This window comes from Solanum dulcamara, chromosome 8, assembly GCF_947179165.1.
Source record: "Solanum dulcamara chromosome 8, daSolDulc1.2, whole genome shotgun sequence".
Classification (NCBI taxonomy): domain Eukaryota; kingdom Viridiplantae; phylum Streptophyta; class Magnoliopsida; order Solanales; family Solanaceae; genus Solanum; species Solanum dulcamara.
In genome coordinates, this window is record NC_077244.1 from 55236310 (window position 1) to 55254230 (window position 17921).

Here is a 17921-nt window from a genome sequence, read left to right on the forward strand (position 1 = left end):
TTTAGATTGTCGGCCTTTTCTAAATCATCACAAATTACTAGATCAACATAATTGCATTACAACTTGCTGTGATTATTCTGGGATCTAACACAATTTATATTTGAGGATGAATGAAGAATAACGTTTTTCTTAAAACAATACTAATAAAAAATAACATTTTTTAAAAATAAATAAAAAATAAAATGACAGAATATAAAAGAAAGTATTGTTGTTTTGCTACTTTTTCCGGATATTATCAAATAACAAATAATTTAAGAATACCTTTAAAATCTTATCATATATTTTAGGATTTCTTAATTTTTAAAATATATTTTTTTTTACCACATATTTTAGAACTCCTTAATTTTAAATATCATAAATAATTGACTAATAATTTTTAAAAAATAATAAATGACATTTTCTTAATCTATTATACGATCTTTTAATGTAAGACAAGAAGTTCATTCAATATTTTTAAGAATTTTCTTTCTTTCAAAGTAATACATATTTTTAGGTTATATCAGCATAGCCAACATTATTTTATCGCAACCTTATTTATACACATGATATACAACATTATATAGTATTAAATATTTTCTCGTATAATAATATACATCCTTCGTTCCTTTTTAGTTGTTATGTTGTGTTTTTTGAGAGTTAATTTGACCAATTTTTTTAAAGCTAAATTAGATTACATCAACTCGATATTTTAGAGTAAAAAAATTAGATATTCAAAAATGATATGAAAAGTACTATAAGTTATAATTTTTTTCATATCAATATGATAAAAAATATATATTTTAAATTATTAGCCAAAGTTCATATAATTTGACTCTCAAAAAGAAAATCAAAACAACTAAAAAAAGAACGGAGAAAGTATTAATCTTGTATATAAATATATAAAAATTGTATACACGTTTTTACATGATTATACAGAATTATATAAACTTTTATATAAATATTAGATTTCGTTTACGATAAACTTCTATCACAAAATTTCATTGGGAATTAGTCAAATCTTCATAGTTTATATTCAACTTTTAACCACAACTACTTCATAAAGATATTCCCAAGAAATCCCAATCATCAAGTATAAAACTCTCTTACATATAATTGTGTAAATATTCGAAAATACATTTGTAACTCTTCCTTTTCCTTTCGTCTTCCTTTTCTCGTTCTTATTTCCCACTTAGAAATAAACGAAAACAAAATGATTTCTATACATATTACTTGCCAAATTAACAAATATAATACGGTAATAATAGTAATATTCTTCTAAATTTGCACATTGTAAAATCTAGCACGGTAGCACCTTCTCACATGTCCAACTAATAGTTAATTACTACCCCATTAATTTAAACTAATAGTAATCTACTAACCACGCACATCGTAAACTAACTAATAGTAATCTACTAACCACGCACATCGTAAACTACTCCTATCACATCCCCCAAAACACAACTTGTTAGCTCACCTATTTTTCATCCAACCCATCTCAAATCTCTAATCCTCCCCCAAATTAGGTATCTTAATAGTTTATTGACGGTATAAACTTTCATTTTATTGGCAAGAAAAAAAAATATTTCCCACCCCCCTCACTAAAGGCGGAGCCAGTTTTTGGTCAATGGTTAATATTCTACCATTTATACTTTTCCCGTTTTAATTTATGTGTCATCTTTAAGATTTTAAGATTGAAATAAGTCTATTTTTTATCATAAATTTTTCGTATATCTTTTAAATATTTTAAATTATCAATTATTATGATTTATAGTACTTTTTACGAAGTTTATAAATATATAAATTTCATTTTTAAAAAATTAAAAATTTCATGCGTAAATTCCCGATTTAAGTCTAGTTGTTTAACTCTCGAAAAATAAAAAATTCCACATAAATTGAAACAAAGGAAGTATATAGTTAAAAATTATTTTTTATGTGCATACGTAGATGTCGAACATCTTTGGACTAGTTTATATTTTAACGTTTTGAGAGTTTAAAAATTGTTTTTGTGAAAATTCTAATTTCTCACCTTCCTACCACCACCCCTGTTCTGGCTTTCTTCTATAAACACCTCCACAAAGCAATAACTCACCCTTGAAAGAGAAGGAAACATAACTCCTTCTCTATTCATGGCGGGTTCTAACCCAACCCCTTACTATACTCCAACCTCCAAATCCATCCCAACTTCCAACCACTCTTCTTTACCTTTGAAAAAACCCAATCTTTTCTCATTAATTGCCATCACTTTTCTCTGCTCTGCTTTTTACTTCACTGGTTTATGGCAAAGCAGCAGCACCGGCGCCGGCGCCGGAAGCAGTGTCGTCATCACCACCAATTCCCTCCCCTGTTTCCCTTCTAAAAACACCTCCACAACTGCTTCACCTTCAAGAACCACCACCAAGAAACTAGACTTCACCACCCATCACTCGGCCGCCACCGACGGCGGAGCAGCTGTTACTGCACCTGATGACGCAATCAAGATTTACCCACTTTGCGACACCAAGTACAGTGAGTACACCCCATGTGAAGACCCTGAAAGATCATTGAAATTCAATAGAAAAAGATTAATATACAGAGAAAGGCATTGCCCTGCAAAGAGTGAACTTTTGAAATGCCGTATACCTGCACCGTACGGTTACAAGAATCCATTTAAATGGCCTGCTAGTAGAGATATTGCATGGTATGATAATGTTCCACATAAAGAATTGACAGTAGAAAAAGCTGTTCAAAATTGGATTAGATATGAAGGTGATAAATTCAGATTTCCTGGTGGTGGGACTATGTTCCCTAATGGTGCTGATGCTTACATTGATGACATTGCAAAATTGATCAATCTTAAAGATGGTTCCATTAGAACCGCCATTGATACTGGTTGTGGGGTAAATATTCTCTCTTTTACTTATTCGTTCCATTTTCTTCTTGAATCTTGATAGTCCCTTTCACAAATCACAATGTTGCATTTCTTGATTTTTCTTAACCCCACTCCCCCTTCCCCTCCCCCCCCCCCCCAAAAAAAAGAAAAAATAATAATTTTGGTTTGGGGTTTCCATGTGTACTAACTGGGTTGGACAAATTTGCACCTACGACGTGGTGTAGTGGTCAAAGGTGCGAGGTTCAAATCTTAAAGTTATTTGGACTCTCTTCTTTTGTTTTTAATTGTTACGTCTAATTTAATTAATTTTTAAAGTTAAATTACATTATGTTAATTTGATATTTTAAAATAAATTTTAGATATTATAAAATTATATGAAAAGTATTGCATTTTTTTTCATATTAACTAGTATAAGTAGATAATATTAAACTAATATTTTTAATTATTTTATATTAAAATATTTTGTTTGAGCATGTTAAAATCATATAATCTTAAAATAAAAGTTCAAACATTATTGTATTTCTCAATAAACCCTCAATTTTTTTTAAAAAAATATTCTACTCTCCCCACACCTCCACCCCATGACCCCTCCACCATCCACGACTCTAATACCCCGACCTCTAATCCAATTTATACGAAAAAAATATTCATGTAATCATAAAAAAAAGACTTTTATTCTTCGTATTTTTTAATTATTTTATTCAAAATCTAAAGATATAAGATTGTTAATATCTCCCCCATCACCCCACACCTCCACCCCCCACGACCCCTCCACCCCGAGCTCTAATTTAATTTATATGAAAAAACATATTCATGTAATCGTAAAAAGAAAAGACTTTTATTCTTCATATTTTTTAATTATATTATTCAAAATCTAAAGATATTAGATGGTTAAGATCCCTCCTCTACCTCTAATCAAAATCTATATGAGTGAAAATAATTATGTAATTAACAATAAAGCTTTTACGTTTAATATTTTTTCTTATTATATTATTTACAATATAAAGACTTTATGTAATCAAGTGTATTTATTGTTATAAAAAACTAAACGAACAAAAATTAGAATAAGAAATATGACTTACTTGATTTCAGGCTTGGACATAGTAGGAAAATAATTTAGCATATAATATGACCATCACTCATCTACATACAACAATAACAACCCAGTGAAATACCACAACGTGGGGTTTGGGAAGAATAGAGTATACGCAGACCTTACTCCTACCAAGGTAGAACGACTGTTTCCTGAAGACCCTCGGCCATATGAAAATAAAAATATTAAAATAAAAAAAAAATTAAGAAAATGAGAAATGAAGTAATAAATTCATCAGTATAGCTAATGATCATCTATATATAAGAAGAGAAGAAATTTAATATTAAATATAATTGTATGAGCATATATAAAAAGAAATTAAGAAGGTAGAACTTAATTCCAAATCAAATTTCATTTAAGCTTAAATTCAAATATCACATTTATTTGTTAAAATAAAATCAATTTATTACTCTTCCTTTTTCTAAATTTTTTAAATACAATTCAAATATAGTCAAAATTCATATGGTTTGATTGTCAAAACGAAACTGTGACAGCTATAAAAAAAAACTGAGGGAGTACATGTTACTGATGTGAGGTATTTGGTATCATATGAAATTGGTCAAGAAGCGTGAAAGTTGATCCGGACACCATGTTCGTTAAAAAAGAAACTGGGTGGGACAAATTTTGATTAAGCATTGATGATGAATGGAAGTTATTAATGCAAGAAGTTGAATTGTCTGAAGGAATAATTAGGAAAGTGGTATTCCTTTGCTTAGATTGGATTAGAAATAGGCCAGTGAGGTGTACTCAGAATCAAGACAAAAGCTCTTTTGTCCGCGAGGAATCAAAACAGGCTTCTTTTTTTTCTGAACTGAACTCCTTCATTCTACACCTGGCACTCCATGCATGATATCTCGTTTTCTTCTGTGAATCTTTCAGCATCTCTTTTACTACAATTGAATCTTATTTGTATATTTGAAATAAGCAGAGGGAAGGATGTTGAACAAGATAATATGTTCTGAATTGAGTCTGCTAGAAAGTTATTAAGAATTCGTATTAGGAAAGCAAAATATTGATAGGAATGTATTTGAAACATTAAAAATATATGCAGGTTGCGAGTTGGGGAGCTTATCTTTTGTCAAGAAATATCATAGCCATGTCATTTGCACCTAGGGATTCACATGAAGCACAAGTTCAATTCGCTCTCGAGCGAGGAGTACCTGCTCTAATTGGAGTTATTGCCTCCAAGAGGCTTCCATATCCATCTAGAGCTTTTGACATGGCGCATTGCTCTCGTTGTCTCATTCCATGGGGCGAGTATGATGGCACGTATTTGATTGAAGTTGATAGAGTCCTTAGACCTGGTGGATTTTGGATCCTCTCTGGCCCCCCCATCCACTGGAGAAGACATTGGAAAGGCTGGGAAAGAACTAGGGAAGACCTAAATGCTGAACAAAATAAAATTGAGCAAGTAGCTAAGAGACTCTGCTGGAAAAAGTTTGTTGAGAAGGATGATATTGCAATATGGCAGAAGCCATATAATCATATGAAGTGTACATCATTTCGAAAGAGAATAAAAAATCCACCAATATGCCCTGCCCAAGATCCTGATAAAGCCTGGTTCATGCTCCTTTTGATTTATCGTCACATTTGGTATTTATCCTACAATCCGAATTCTCTTAGCATTGATTACTTCGTGTCGATTTGAATGTTTGCAGGTATACAAAGATTGAGACTTGCTTAACTCCCTTGCCAGAAGTTGCAATTGAAGAAGAGGTGGCTGGTGGACGATTGGAAAAGTGGCCTAAAAGATTACACGCAATACCACCAAGGATAAGCAGGGGAACTGTAGATGGTGTCACAGAAGAAGTTTTCCAGAAGGATTCAGAGCTATGGAAAAGAAGAGTTTCTTATTACAAGTCAGTGAATAACCAGCTCGGCCAGCCAGGGCGATACAGAAATATCTTAGATATGAATGCATTCCTAGGTGGCTTTGCTGCAAATTTGGTCAATGATCCTGTTTGGGTGATGAATATAGTTCCCGTTGAGGCTAAGGTCAATACACTTGGCGTCATTTATGAACGAGGGCTAATTGGAACATACCAGAGCTGGTAACTACTATGATTTTGGGTCGATTATATCTATGTGTGCGAAAAACTAGTATTGACAGAGTTAGATGTACATTTCAGCACACACACGCTCTCAATTCAGAACTCATATTGTCTAAATTCTTGATCTACCCCTAGTAGTTTTGCTTTTGTGATTAATATTAACTTTTCTATAGGTGCGAGGCGATGTCAACATACCCAAGAACATATGATCTCATTCATGCTGATTCCGTATTTACCCTCTATGAAAACAGGTAAAATTATGATCTCCAAAAGATCATGTTATTATTTTGCTTGGAGATGGAAGTCTCGAATATGTTTCTGATTATATATGTTCTGGTGATTGTTTAACAGATGTGAAATGGAAGATATTATGCTAGAATTGGATAGGATATTAAGGCCAGAGGGAAGTGTAATATTCCGAGACGACGTAGATATATTGATCAGAGTGAAAAGGATAGCGGATGGATTGAACTGGGATAGTCAAATTGTTGATCATGAAGATGGACCATTTGAAAGGGAGAAGCTTTTCTTTGCAGTAAAGACATACTTGACAGCTCCAGCTACTCAAGGATCTCAAACTACTTAAACTATCATTTTTGTAATCTTTTTTTTTCTTTTTCTGTTCTTCAAAGTCCCCTTCTCTGTTTTGTTCATCCTCTCTTTCTTGTATTCTTTTACTTGTTAAATTGTAGTAGTAGTAGTACTATAACTTGAAAATTGTAAACTCTAGGATTTTAGTGATTCTTCAGCAATTCCAATAAAATCGTGAGTTCTGTGCAAACTTTATCTGAATCTTAGAGATGCACGTTTTCATTCCTAGAGAAGCCTATTTTAAACTTCAAATCTAAATATTCAGTAAGTCAGTTACTGAGAAATACGTTTGTACTAGTTAAGTTAATTTGTTTTACTTTTGTATTATTTAGGTCAAAACTTTAGGGAAAATGAGTTCCCTGCATAATAACCATATTGGACCAATTGATACTATGTCATGGTCCAACTATAAATTGCAGGCCAAATTAAAACACAATAAAGATGAGTGCCACAAAACATTGAATTAGGTCCTTCATGCGGATAGGTTGTTCTTCATATACTCCACATTTCTGCTTAAATATACAGAATCCTAATTAACAAGAACAAACAACTCAAAGTCTATACCATATTATTATGGCAGCCCTGAAATCTGTTCTTTCCACAGTGCTCTTGAGTATCCTTATGACTGTAGTGCTGCAAAGCCAAGTGATTGAATCTCAGGGACAGACATGCTCGGCATCACTTGGGAACCTGAATGTGGGCGCCCCATTTGTATTACCAGGAACATCGAATACGACTCCTAGCACAGAATGCTGTGCTGCCCTCCAATCGCTGGATCATGACTGCATCTGCAACACTCTTCGTGTCGCTGCCCGCCTTTCCTCTCACTGCAACCTTTCACCCATCTCTTGTGCTCGTCGAATTTGTTCTTCTTTTCAATTAGTGGAGTGTTCGTTTCAACAAATAATCTTATGTTTAACACGATTTATCCATAGGAAAGTTAGGATTTTTCGGTGGTGTGATTTTTCTGTTAGTATACTGGCAACACCACAACGCGTTTTGTTCCTATGCCTCTCAGGACTAAGAGGTACTTGGTATGTAAGTTCATAAAAAAGAAAAGGAAGCCGCGAGATAGAAGAAGCATTATATATTTCTAATAAAGGGGAACAAATCTAACTGCCTAGTAGTAAAAGGAACAAAAAATAAGTGTTTTTACATGCCAAACTGGGAAATTCTGCAATCACCTCTAAGTTCCATCACACTTGCATACAAAGGTGGGAATACAGCTGAGGTAGTGACACTTTTATCTTCTTGGGAAGAAAAATATTGCATTCAACCTTTTAATTTTTTTTTAAAACCAGTGCTAGCTTGCCACATTTTTATTTCTTGAAAAGTATTATATGCGTGCCACTTTTTTTTTAAAATATAATATATTCATGTGTCAAGAATGCTCCTTTTGGGAGAAGAGAAGGGACAATGGACTATGAAAAAAAAAAGGAATTAATTTAGGTAGAATTGTAATATTTTTTTAATAAAAGGTATAATTAATTGATTTAGAAGTGTCCCATAAACTTAGAAATTCAAGTATTAGTATAAAACTTTTATCTATATTTTTAAATTTTTTTTGGCTTTATATTTTTTGATCTTTTTTTAAGAAAATATTTTTTTGACTATTTTTGGGATATTTTAAAAAGCTTTTTTTGTCTATTATATTAAACATTTTTTGAAATATTTTTGTCCATTATATTGAATTTTTTTGATTATTTTTTAATGCCTATTATATTGGAGTTTTTGACTTTTTTTGGATTAAGTAAAATAATGATATAACAATTTTATTTAACCATAATAAGAAAAAATAATGATAGAGAAATTGGAGTTTTTTTTGGGAAAACTAAGCACGTGCCCAATAAAAGCAAAACAAAATAATTACAGATAAATATTCATTTACAATTCATACTGACATGGTATCATTGAGGTTTGCTTCAGCCCGCAATGATACCACTACAGTATATTTGCTTCAGCCCGCAATGATACCACTACAATATATTTATATACTGTCATGATATCATTGATGTCTACTTCAATCTTTCAGCGACATCTCCATGATACCATCATATACAAGCATAGTATCATTAAGGATTGTTTCGTATAATTAGTAACACTCCTCAAATCATGTATGATACCATCACAGTACGTAAATAACTATTGTGGTAGCATTAAGATTTCCTTTATTCATTCATTCACAAAACTACGTATTCATTAATGATACCATAACAATATATTCATATACTACTATGGTATTATTAAGATTTTCTATATTCATTCATGTACAACTAAGTCAATCCTCAATAATACAAATATATTATATATATAATAACATTACCATTGACTAATGAGCAGTCCTTCAAGTGAGGAATTCATAATTTCTCAATGATGCTATCACATAATATCAGATATAATAACTTGATATCATTCACCAATGAGCTGCCGTTCAAGTGTATATCACTAACATGATACCATCACAAAAGTTGAATGACACCATCGTATTGTGTATATATTGTGATGGTATCATAAAGATTTTTCTAAGTTATTCGATATTACATGAATAATACTACTACGGTATATTCGTATATTATCAAGATATTGAAAATTCTTAATGAAGCACTTTTAAAATCCTCAACAAACAACAACAGCAATATACCCAGTGAAACATCACAAGTGGGGTCTGGGAGGATAGGATGTACGTAGACCTTACCACTATCTCATGAAAATAGAGAGGCCCTCGGCTTAAAATCCTCAATGATACCATAACAATATATTACATATGTTATGGTATCATTCAGGTATCATAAACGCGAATTGGGCCTAGACTAAAAAGGGTACAAGGGGTAATTAGTTTGGACGAACGGATACAAAACGGAATTATTTAGGGGTGGGGTATGGGACGGCAAATAATTTGTTTAAAGAGTCTATTTTATGTATTTATCCTTTTTTTATCAAGTATCTGTTTGATTTAATTTATCTAAAATAGCTTATAAGTTGAAAGCAACTTATAAGCCCAAAAGAAATAAAGTTGGGAGAAAACTGAAAACAACTTATAAGCCAAAGAAAAAAAGAGTTGGGTATCCCAACTCTTTTTTTTTGGCTTATAAGCTGTTTTCAGCTAATCAGCTGTTTTAGATAAGCTAAGTCAAATAGGCCAAATTATTTTTTGAGCTTATTTTAAACACAAATTGATTTTAAATTAGCCAGTCAAACATTCAAAAAAACTGAAAACAACTTATAAATTATTTTCAACAACTTGTAAGCCAATCCAAATCCAAGCAGGCTCTTAGTCTAATCATATTTGTTACTATTTTATGTGGGTATGTAAGATAGATATACTATATATATAAAAATAAAATAAAAATACTATGTGATTTAATTTATGGAAAGAAACTAAAAAGAATTGGAAAATGTAAAGGGGGAAGTTGGGGTCAACTGGGTGCGCATGAAATGGGTGAATTGGGAAGCCACATCACCTAGCAAAGCGCAAGTGTTAGTGTGCCTTGGCACTTAACACCATGCACCTTCAATAATTTGCTTGTTCTTTTGAAATTTTTAGTCAATGTTATGCCCTTTTGGCTCCAGACTCATAAATAAATCATAATAAATTGTTTTATTTAGAAATAAAACTGAAAACTCAATAGTACCTAGTAATTTAACATTTCATAACCCATTATTAATACTTTTTTTAAAATGATCTTAAATCAGTGAGCAAGAAAGTCCAAACCTAGAGGGGAATCTATAGTAAACACTCAGAAATCCCAATCAAGTTGCTAGGGAACTGGAATGCCTTTGCAAACAGTTGTTTCAACACCATTGGGATATCAAGTAAAAAACTGTATTTGCCAATACTCAAGAGGTGAGTACTCATGCAGCGTCTGGACTGATGGACATGAATTTGGATTTAACAGTTCATGAAGTTGTAACTCCACATAAAAGCAAAATGTTTGAGTGGAACACTTATCTTTTTTTTGCTTAGCCACAATACTAAAGAGCACTGCAAGTCCGCAACCCCTGATCTCATCTTAATCAGAATATTATAATCAAAGGATGATATTGAAACGAGTCATTGAAGTTCAGTATATATATCAAATTACTGTCACTGTGTAAGAGTTCCAGGTCACGTACAATTTCAGCCAATCAAGGAAATTACAGGGTGATATACAATGCAGTCATTTCGCAACACTAGCAATCAACCCTTCACTTGGAAGAATAGAGGAATCAAAGCCTCCATCTTTGAAATATCAACAAAATTGCATGAACAGTACGATTCAATTGTACATAGAGGACACTGCAGCACTGACTTTTCCCTTCTCTGTAGGTTGAGGTTCTGGATATACACGAAAAGATGAAGAGTTAAGATAGTGAAAAAGGGAAAACGGAATCATGATCTGATCTTCATTAGACATGCAATAGCTAGGCAGCAAACAATGAATATCTGCTGCAAATATTAGTAACAGCATAAAACAGCTAGTGGTCACATGACTAACATATATGAAATACTGACAGGTGATCTTTCTTTTCTTTATGGATATGAGTGCATTCTATATTTATTTATTCAAAGAAAAGACATGTACGTAAAACATGCACACAATTTCTCAGTATATGTCTCTTGTCAGCATTACACTCCACAATGATTAGGGGAAGAGTGTAGGATATAGGTTATGCTATGATGCAATTTATGGGATAAGAGTTGAGTTGTATTTGCCCAAACCAAAGGTGGTAGTTTCACGTCTTCCCGCCTAAGTGAGGCAAAGTCATGAAAGTACATTGTGGTAATGTTTCCACAATGCACTGATTGCTTGAGCTCTCTCAAAAAGCCAAAGGGTGCACGTCAACAGAGACATGGTAAGAGTTAAGGTTGGAAAAATATGAATGAAAACCACAAAAGATTAAGGCTGGCAACACGTTGGAAAAGCTTCTCCAATAACGATGTTCACTCTCTTTACTTTGTGGGATTGCGATGGCATTGAATGCAACTTAGCTTTAGTGGATATGCCAAGGAATTTTTGACTTTCTACACTAACGGAGAAATTCTTGTTAGGAAAGCATCAAATAGCAACAAGATCTTTTAAGTCTAGAAGTATCAAGTTGCTATTTCTTGCTTTCCTGACCAGAATAAAACGGCTTGTCATATCCAATAAAGCTATTTTCATTCATATCTCATATCAATTTCGCAAAAGATAGGGAGAAAATATAGATAATAGAGAAGCGTTTTAAATGTGTTTCATGACATCTTTTGTCTTCCAACAATCTAAAAGCTATATATTTGTACCTATCCAATGAAAGATGGTGGCTAGAATGGGAAATAAGGACGACCTTGAAGTGATAGGAAAACGAAGATCAATTGCCTGTTTCGTCACCCCAGTACAAGCCCCCACCTTTGTTTTCTGGATCATTGTTGTTGAAGACAACAAGATTAAATGCAAAGAGACTGGAAGATTCATCAGGTCATGCATGCCACTAAACCAGAATAGAGGCATGCCGCTTCATAGATACACCCCTCAGGAACTCCACCATAGTTGTTTGGAGATCTTTTCTGGACGATCCACTTCACGGCTTTGGCCTTTGGTTCAGAGCAGAGGCACCTCCAACCATGAGATTGAAGGGCCCAAGTAACAAATGGAGAGGTGAGGAAAGCTACTGGTGGCCCCTGCGGAGGGTTAATTTGAGCAGGAAGAGGAGTTTACCATATCCAAGAAACAAAAAGGAAGGAATCCTTGTAAATTCATGTAGAAAAAAAGAGCTTGCCAGAGAATCAGAAAACCTTAAATTTGATGGATCAATCCTACACAATCTTTGGAAACAATAAAAGGGGGAGAAATTTCAAAGTCTTCCACTATGCCTAGAAAACATATAGAGGATTTTACTCGTGTTGATGAAACCCCTGTGATCCAAACCGCCGGTTTTGATCTTCACTCTAGTGAACCACTACATAACGTATTAATGGAAACACAATTTGGTGATCAAAGAAATATGAATGAGGAAAGAAAAAGATGAATAAGATAAAACACCCACTAGTCCAGTTACAGAAGCTCCACCTCAGAATCAATCTCAGGCTGGAGCTCTTCTTGTAGCTACAAGTAGAGGAAGAACAGAATATGTAAAAATCACTTGTATGGAATTTTTTTAAACACAAAAAGGAAATAAATGTAGCTATTTTTAACACTTGTCAACTCCGTTCAAACATGAATCTGGCGGAGGCGCGGGCAGGATGGGGACACATGAACAACCATAACAAACAGGTGTGGATAGAAACTAGGGTGGTGACCATCCTAGGCAGTGATACTGTTAATCCTAATGCATCTAGCGGTTCTAATTTTATCCAACAACAAATAAACCTTAAGATGGGAGGTTTACATTTGTTTGATAGGGTCAGAGATCATAATGAATCACTTCTTCTGGAATAATTTTCAATGAATAAAGGATGCTCAAACATCAGAATCGCCTTTCTTTTTTACTTATTCTGTTTGGCTATTGTTTTCATTAAAAAGAGAAGTTCAGTTTCTGTTTGGCAGAATTAGAAGGATATTTTTTTCCAAAACTTCGTTTCAAACTTTTCATACATAAACAGAAGATATTTTCAATTAACAAAGAATGAATCTTACTTTATTTTTTCCAGAAAACTATTTCAAGGATCTCTACCACACAAAAGTAGGGATAAGGTCTGCGTACATCTTGCCCTCTCCAGACCCCACTTGTGAGATTACATCGAGTATGTTGTCGTTGTTATTGTTGTGTTTCAAGAAGAATTTTGGGGCTCAAGATCAACAATCAAAAAATCAGTTTTTTCAAAGGATCCAAAACCTTAAGACTCACTAAAATAGTTTAAGGACTAATCCATGTCATGATAGTTATAAAGTAAAGTCTATCGACCTATAAGTTTGGAAGTTGAATTAATATGTTTAATTCAAAGTCAAATTTACAAGTCATTTTAGTAATAACCAAATTACAAAAGTTAGTTCATATATGAAATTAATAGAGTAATTAAGTGCTAAATAAATTGTTTTACAAAATCACTTTTAACAATCATTTTACAAACAAGTTTTACTTTAGCCACAAAATTTGTCTTAAACTTTGTTGGTAAACGTGTTTGCGAATTTCTCGAGATGCCAATCACCAGTTGAATCCTTACCTTTCTCTAGTTTGCAAACACATTTAAGGTTTAAACACCTTTCTTTCATGGGCTTCCTAATTCCTGAATTAAAATTAGGTGAGTCTCTCTGTTATTTCACAAATAGCCACGTTATTGAACGTTATTCAACGAGTTTGAAATCAGGTTGTAACATCTATCAAGTGCTTATAAGCAACAGGAAATTACTTTTAGCAGCAAGAACAAAATTTCACCATCACGAGTATCATCTAAAGGTACCCTCAAAAGTCTTCTAATAAACAAGCTAGTGGTAGTAAATACTTCAAATGTCAAGATTACACGAAGCAAACTTAAGCACAAAGCTTTATATAAAAAGTTTATAATCCAACACAAGATAATTTACATTAATGGGTATTTTGGTAGAAGGTATTAGAGAAAATACTACATGTATTGATATTACTAATTCCTTGTTTGGTACAAGTTTTTAACCCATGTCAAACTAATACACATGCCCTATTTGATATTATCCTCAATATAATAATACATAGCAAACCATGGTATTAGCAATACAAAAGTTTTTAATACATGCATAAGCATGGTTAAAGACACAATTGTCCAATAAAAGTGTAGGAAGCCAAAGAATGTGGAGGGTATTTTTGTAAACAAATAATTTTTAAAAAAATTATGCAATACCCTTATTTGATATTATCCTCAATATAATAATACATAGCAAACCATGGTATTAGAAATACAAAAGTTTTTAATACATGCATAAGCATGGTTAAAGACATAATTGTCCAATAAAAGTGTAGGAAGCCAAAGAATGTGGAGGGTATTTTTGTAAACAAACAGCTTTTTTAAAATTATGCAATACATGTTATTTTTAATACACCAAACCAAATAGTGGCTAAGAAATGATCCCAGCATAACAAATCTCTAGATTACTAATACACCCTATTCAACACTAATTTTTTGCACCATACCAAACGACACCTAAGGCTCTTTAGACCTTTAAGTAGGCTCACATCGTAAGTGGTTTTACTTCAAGGATCAACGTGGGACAAACCTCACTAAAGATAAGGATGAAAATTACACCATACAAAGATAAGAATGACAAAACATAAGGATGACAAGCTACTAAAACATCATATGACAAGTTGCATCATCGCATGATAAGTCTGCATTAGCAAGTGACAAGCTCTTGCGTCGGACTTTCAGGGTTGAAAGCGGTCCGCTGTCAATCTTTGAGTCTCCATTATGTTCTTTATAATATGGAGACAAATCAGCACCTACAGAGTAGTTCAATTTTATAGGCATTGCCATTTATATGCTCCAAGATTCGAAGATGGTCATCTGCTCAAGATGATAACTTCTGAGGTAGAGGTAAGGCTTGCGTACACTCTACCCTCCCAAACCCCATTGTGTAGGACTACACTGGGTATGTTGTTGTTGTTAATCCATATTAAAGCTTCTTTGAAAATAGTTTTTTCAGGTGCTTGTTGCTAGATTTTCAACGGTTTATTGAACAATATCATCGCAAACTTCCTTGTGAAGCTTCTTGATCTCCTTGGTATGTTCTTCGGCATTGGCATTGAACTCACAAATAGTTGGCAATGAGAGAAGATCCAAGGGACTGATTGGCTATTTGCGAAAAACAACCTCAAATGGAAATTTTGAGTTGTTTGTCTCAAAGAGTTATTGTAAGAAAACTCTACTTGTGGCAGCACAGGATCCCATTGACAAATATGCTTTCCAAGAAAACTGGCAATAAATTTTACAAGATTTTGTTAACTACTTCCCTTTTGACCATCGATCGAGGATGACTTGCTAAGCTAAACAACAAATGACTTCAAATCCTCCTCCACAAAGCATGTCAAAAATGACTCATGAACTTGTTATCTCAGTCTGAAGTGGTAGTTTTCAAAAAACTCCATAAAGACACACGCTCTCCTTGAAATATAAATCAACCATATGAGAAGCATCATCACACTTCTAATATGGAACAAAATCAGCCATTTTCGAGAATCTATCAAATCCTTGTTTAATGTCACAGACATGCCTATTACAGAGTCATACCTTCATTGAGTCTTTGGCAATCCTAAAATAAAATCCATGCCCACATCTTCCAAAGGAGCTTCAAGACTAGGCAATGACTTATACATACCCATGTTTTAATTTCACCTCATTGCTAATGGAAAATACAACCCTTCTGAATATGCCAAATGGCATCTCGTTCCATCTTGGGGTAATTAAAGTTTTCTTTTATAAGAGCTAAAGTGTGATCCCTTCCAAAGTGTCCAACTAATCCTTCTTTATGAGCTAGTGTGAAGCATCACAACTCATAAAATATGCCTAATCATCGTCATGCAGCTTGGAGTGAGTTTCTTCAAGCTTTTGTGTCCCTTCTCAAGCATAAATTTGGTGTGCAAAATAAGGTAATTGGTGCCTTAAGTCTTCGCTCTGCTTTGCTAATGGCCCAAAATCTTGTCACTTATTAATGCAACAGCTAACCAAATGATGAATCAAAAGTTTGTCATTTTTTCATATAATGATTCAGCAGGTTGTCATCCTTATTTTTTTTCGTTCTTACACTCCGATTATTGCATTATTTCGTTTTCGTTATAGTTCTTTCTCTTGTTTGTTGTGTAACACTCCATTTCGCATTAATTTGTTGTAGTTATTGCTCTCATATATGTATCCTTTTTCAAACTATTTGGCAGGCATTATTTAAGTTGAGGGCAGACAGCCTCTGTCTCTACGAGGTACGGGTAAGGTTTGCATACACTCTACCCTCCCTAGACCCTACTTGTAGGATTACATTGAATATATTATTTATCTTGGTGAGATTAATCGTCACCCTTATCTCTATTACTATGTATCACATATTTTTCTTAAACTAAAATCACTTGAGATATAAGCCTATATAAAGGCCTTAGAAGCCTTAATGTAAATAACATTGTATTAAATTATAAGCTTTTATATAAAGCTTTGTGCTTTAGAAGCATGCTTCTTTTATGAGAGAGTGTTTCCTCTAAAATAAGTAACTTATCCGTGGAAATAGTCAACCAAGGTCGCCTCTTTTTTGTCTATCCTATCATAATGGGATTCCTAACCTCGCCAAAACTGACACACCCCCAACGTTCTGGCGTCATGTTCATTTCCATGTACATAAGACAACAATTAAAGAACAACAAATATTAAAACATTGTTGAACACGAAGGTTGAACCTTTCCATTTTCATACACTTTAATAACGTCTATAACCGAGGATTTAAGTATAACAAGTAAGTTAATTCCGGATTTACCAAAAAGACTGAAAAAAAGGGAGAAATATGATGTCTTACTTGATATGAGCGCCTTAGGTCTAGTTTTAAAAAGAATCCTTTGACGAATTACTCCAATAACGTCCAATTCCACCCTTGATGAATTGACGTCACCCTTCTCTTCTTCAGTGGAAAATTTGATTTTCTTCAATACTAACATTGGTTTTTTCAAGGGCACCTTGGTTCCAGTCAACTCATGATATCCAACCGTAAATGTATAAGTTTCCTTTTTAGGAAAAAAAAGAACAGGCAAAAATAAAAAAAATGAGATTCCTAACATTTCATGCATCCTTCAAGCAACAAAAAATGTAGATATTTAAGAATCCCATGAACAAAAAAAGGATGGCGAAAAGATAGAACATAGAGTTGTAAGTGAAAAACCTGATAAGTGGGGCGGCAGAGGGTGCCAATTCGAAGATTTTGGAGTCGATCTTTGAAGGAGGGTTGGGCTTCAACAACACCTTGAAGCTCTAGAATTGCCCATTCCGCGCATTTCTCCTCTCCGCAGCTGCATTTTACCTGAATCTGCATTTAAATTTCTATCAAACAATTGGGATTATTCAAGTTCGAGCGAAAGCAGATGAGATGTTGCTCTCTCTTTTAGATCACTCAGTAACCTCAACAATTGGGTCCAAGGATTTTGGCGGGAAAGTGAGATTGGCTTTGGCGGCAAAGTTTGTGACAGACATAAAGAAAAATATAAATTCTTTCATCCTAGTGCTTCTTTTTCTCTCTCTCACTTGGGCTCATTTGTTGGGTCTTTGAGCCACAGCCCACGCCCCACAGGCATAAACTAGGAAGGTAAAATTACTTAATTGACTGTGTTTTAAAAAACATTTACCATTTTTAAATATACTTTTATTTTATTATCATTTTAACAATTAACAGCAATATTTTAATTAAAGAAACATTATGTTCCATTTTTATTTAAGGAAGAG

At 33.4% G+C, this 17921-nt stretch overlaps 2 protein-coding genes across 2 annotated transcripts; one reads left to right on the forward strand and one right to left on the reverse strand.

Annotated features, from left to right (window-relative positions):
* The first annotated feature begins 1942 nt into the window (after nt 1–1942).
* Nucleotides 1943–6790, forward strand: LOC129900916 (probable methyltransferase PMT15). The gene is made up of 5 exons (XM_055976000.1): nt 1943–2855; nt 4993–5501; nt 5600–5992; nt 6166–6243; nt 6344–6790. The coding sequence occupies exons 1-5, from the start codon at nt 2106–2108 to the stop codon at nt 6576–6578; spliced, it is 1965 nt and encodes a 654-aa protein (XP_055831975.1). The 5' UTR covers nt 1943–2105; the 3' UTR covers nt 6579–6790.
* Nucleotides 6791–10624: 3834 nt separating this feature from the next.
* LOC129900917 (uncharacterized) lies at nt 10625–17756 on the reverse strand. The gene is made up of 3 exons (XM_055976001.1): nt 17365–17756; nt 17005–17209; nt 10625–10898 (listed from the first exon to the last, which is right to left on the reverse strand). The coding sequence occupies exons 1-3, from the start codon at nt 17512–17514 to the stop codon at nt 10840–10842; spliced, it is 414 nt and encodes a 137-aa protein (XP_055831976.1). The 5' UTR covers nt 17515–17756; the 3' UTR covers nt 10625–10839.
* Between the last annotated feature and the right edge of the window lie 165 nt (nt 17757–17921).

Bases quoted from the DNA above. Each gene is read 5' to 3' on its own strand.
- LOC129900916 (XM_055976000.1), top strand. From the start codon at position 2,106: ATGGCGGGTTCTAACCCAACCCCTTACTATACTCCAACCTCCAAATCC. The intron at 5,502-5,599 runs GTTCATGCTCCT...GAATGTTTGCAG, and splicing joins CAAGATCCTGATAAAGCCTG to GTATACAAAGATTGAGACTT. The intron at 5,993-6,165 runs GTAACTACTATG...ACTTTTCTATAG, and splicing joins ATTGGAACATACCAGAGCTG to GTGCGAGGCGATGTCAACAT.
- LOC129900917 (XM_055976001.1), bottom strand. From the start codon at position 17,514: ATGCAGATTCAGGTAAAATGCAGCTGCGGAGAGGAGAAATGCGCGGAA. The intron at 17,210-17,364 runs GTTTTTCACTTA...TTTCCTAAAAAG, and splicing joins TCTGCCGCCCCACTTATCAG to GAAACTTATACATTTACGGT. The intron at 10,899-17,004 runs GTAAGACATCAT...GTGTATATCCAG, and splicing joins ACCTAAGGCGCTCATATCAA to AACCTCAACCTACAGAGAAG.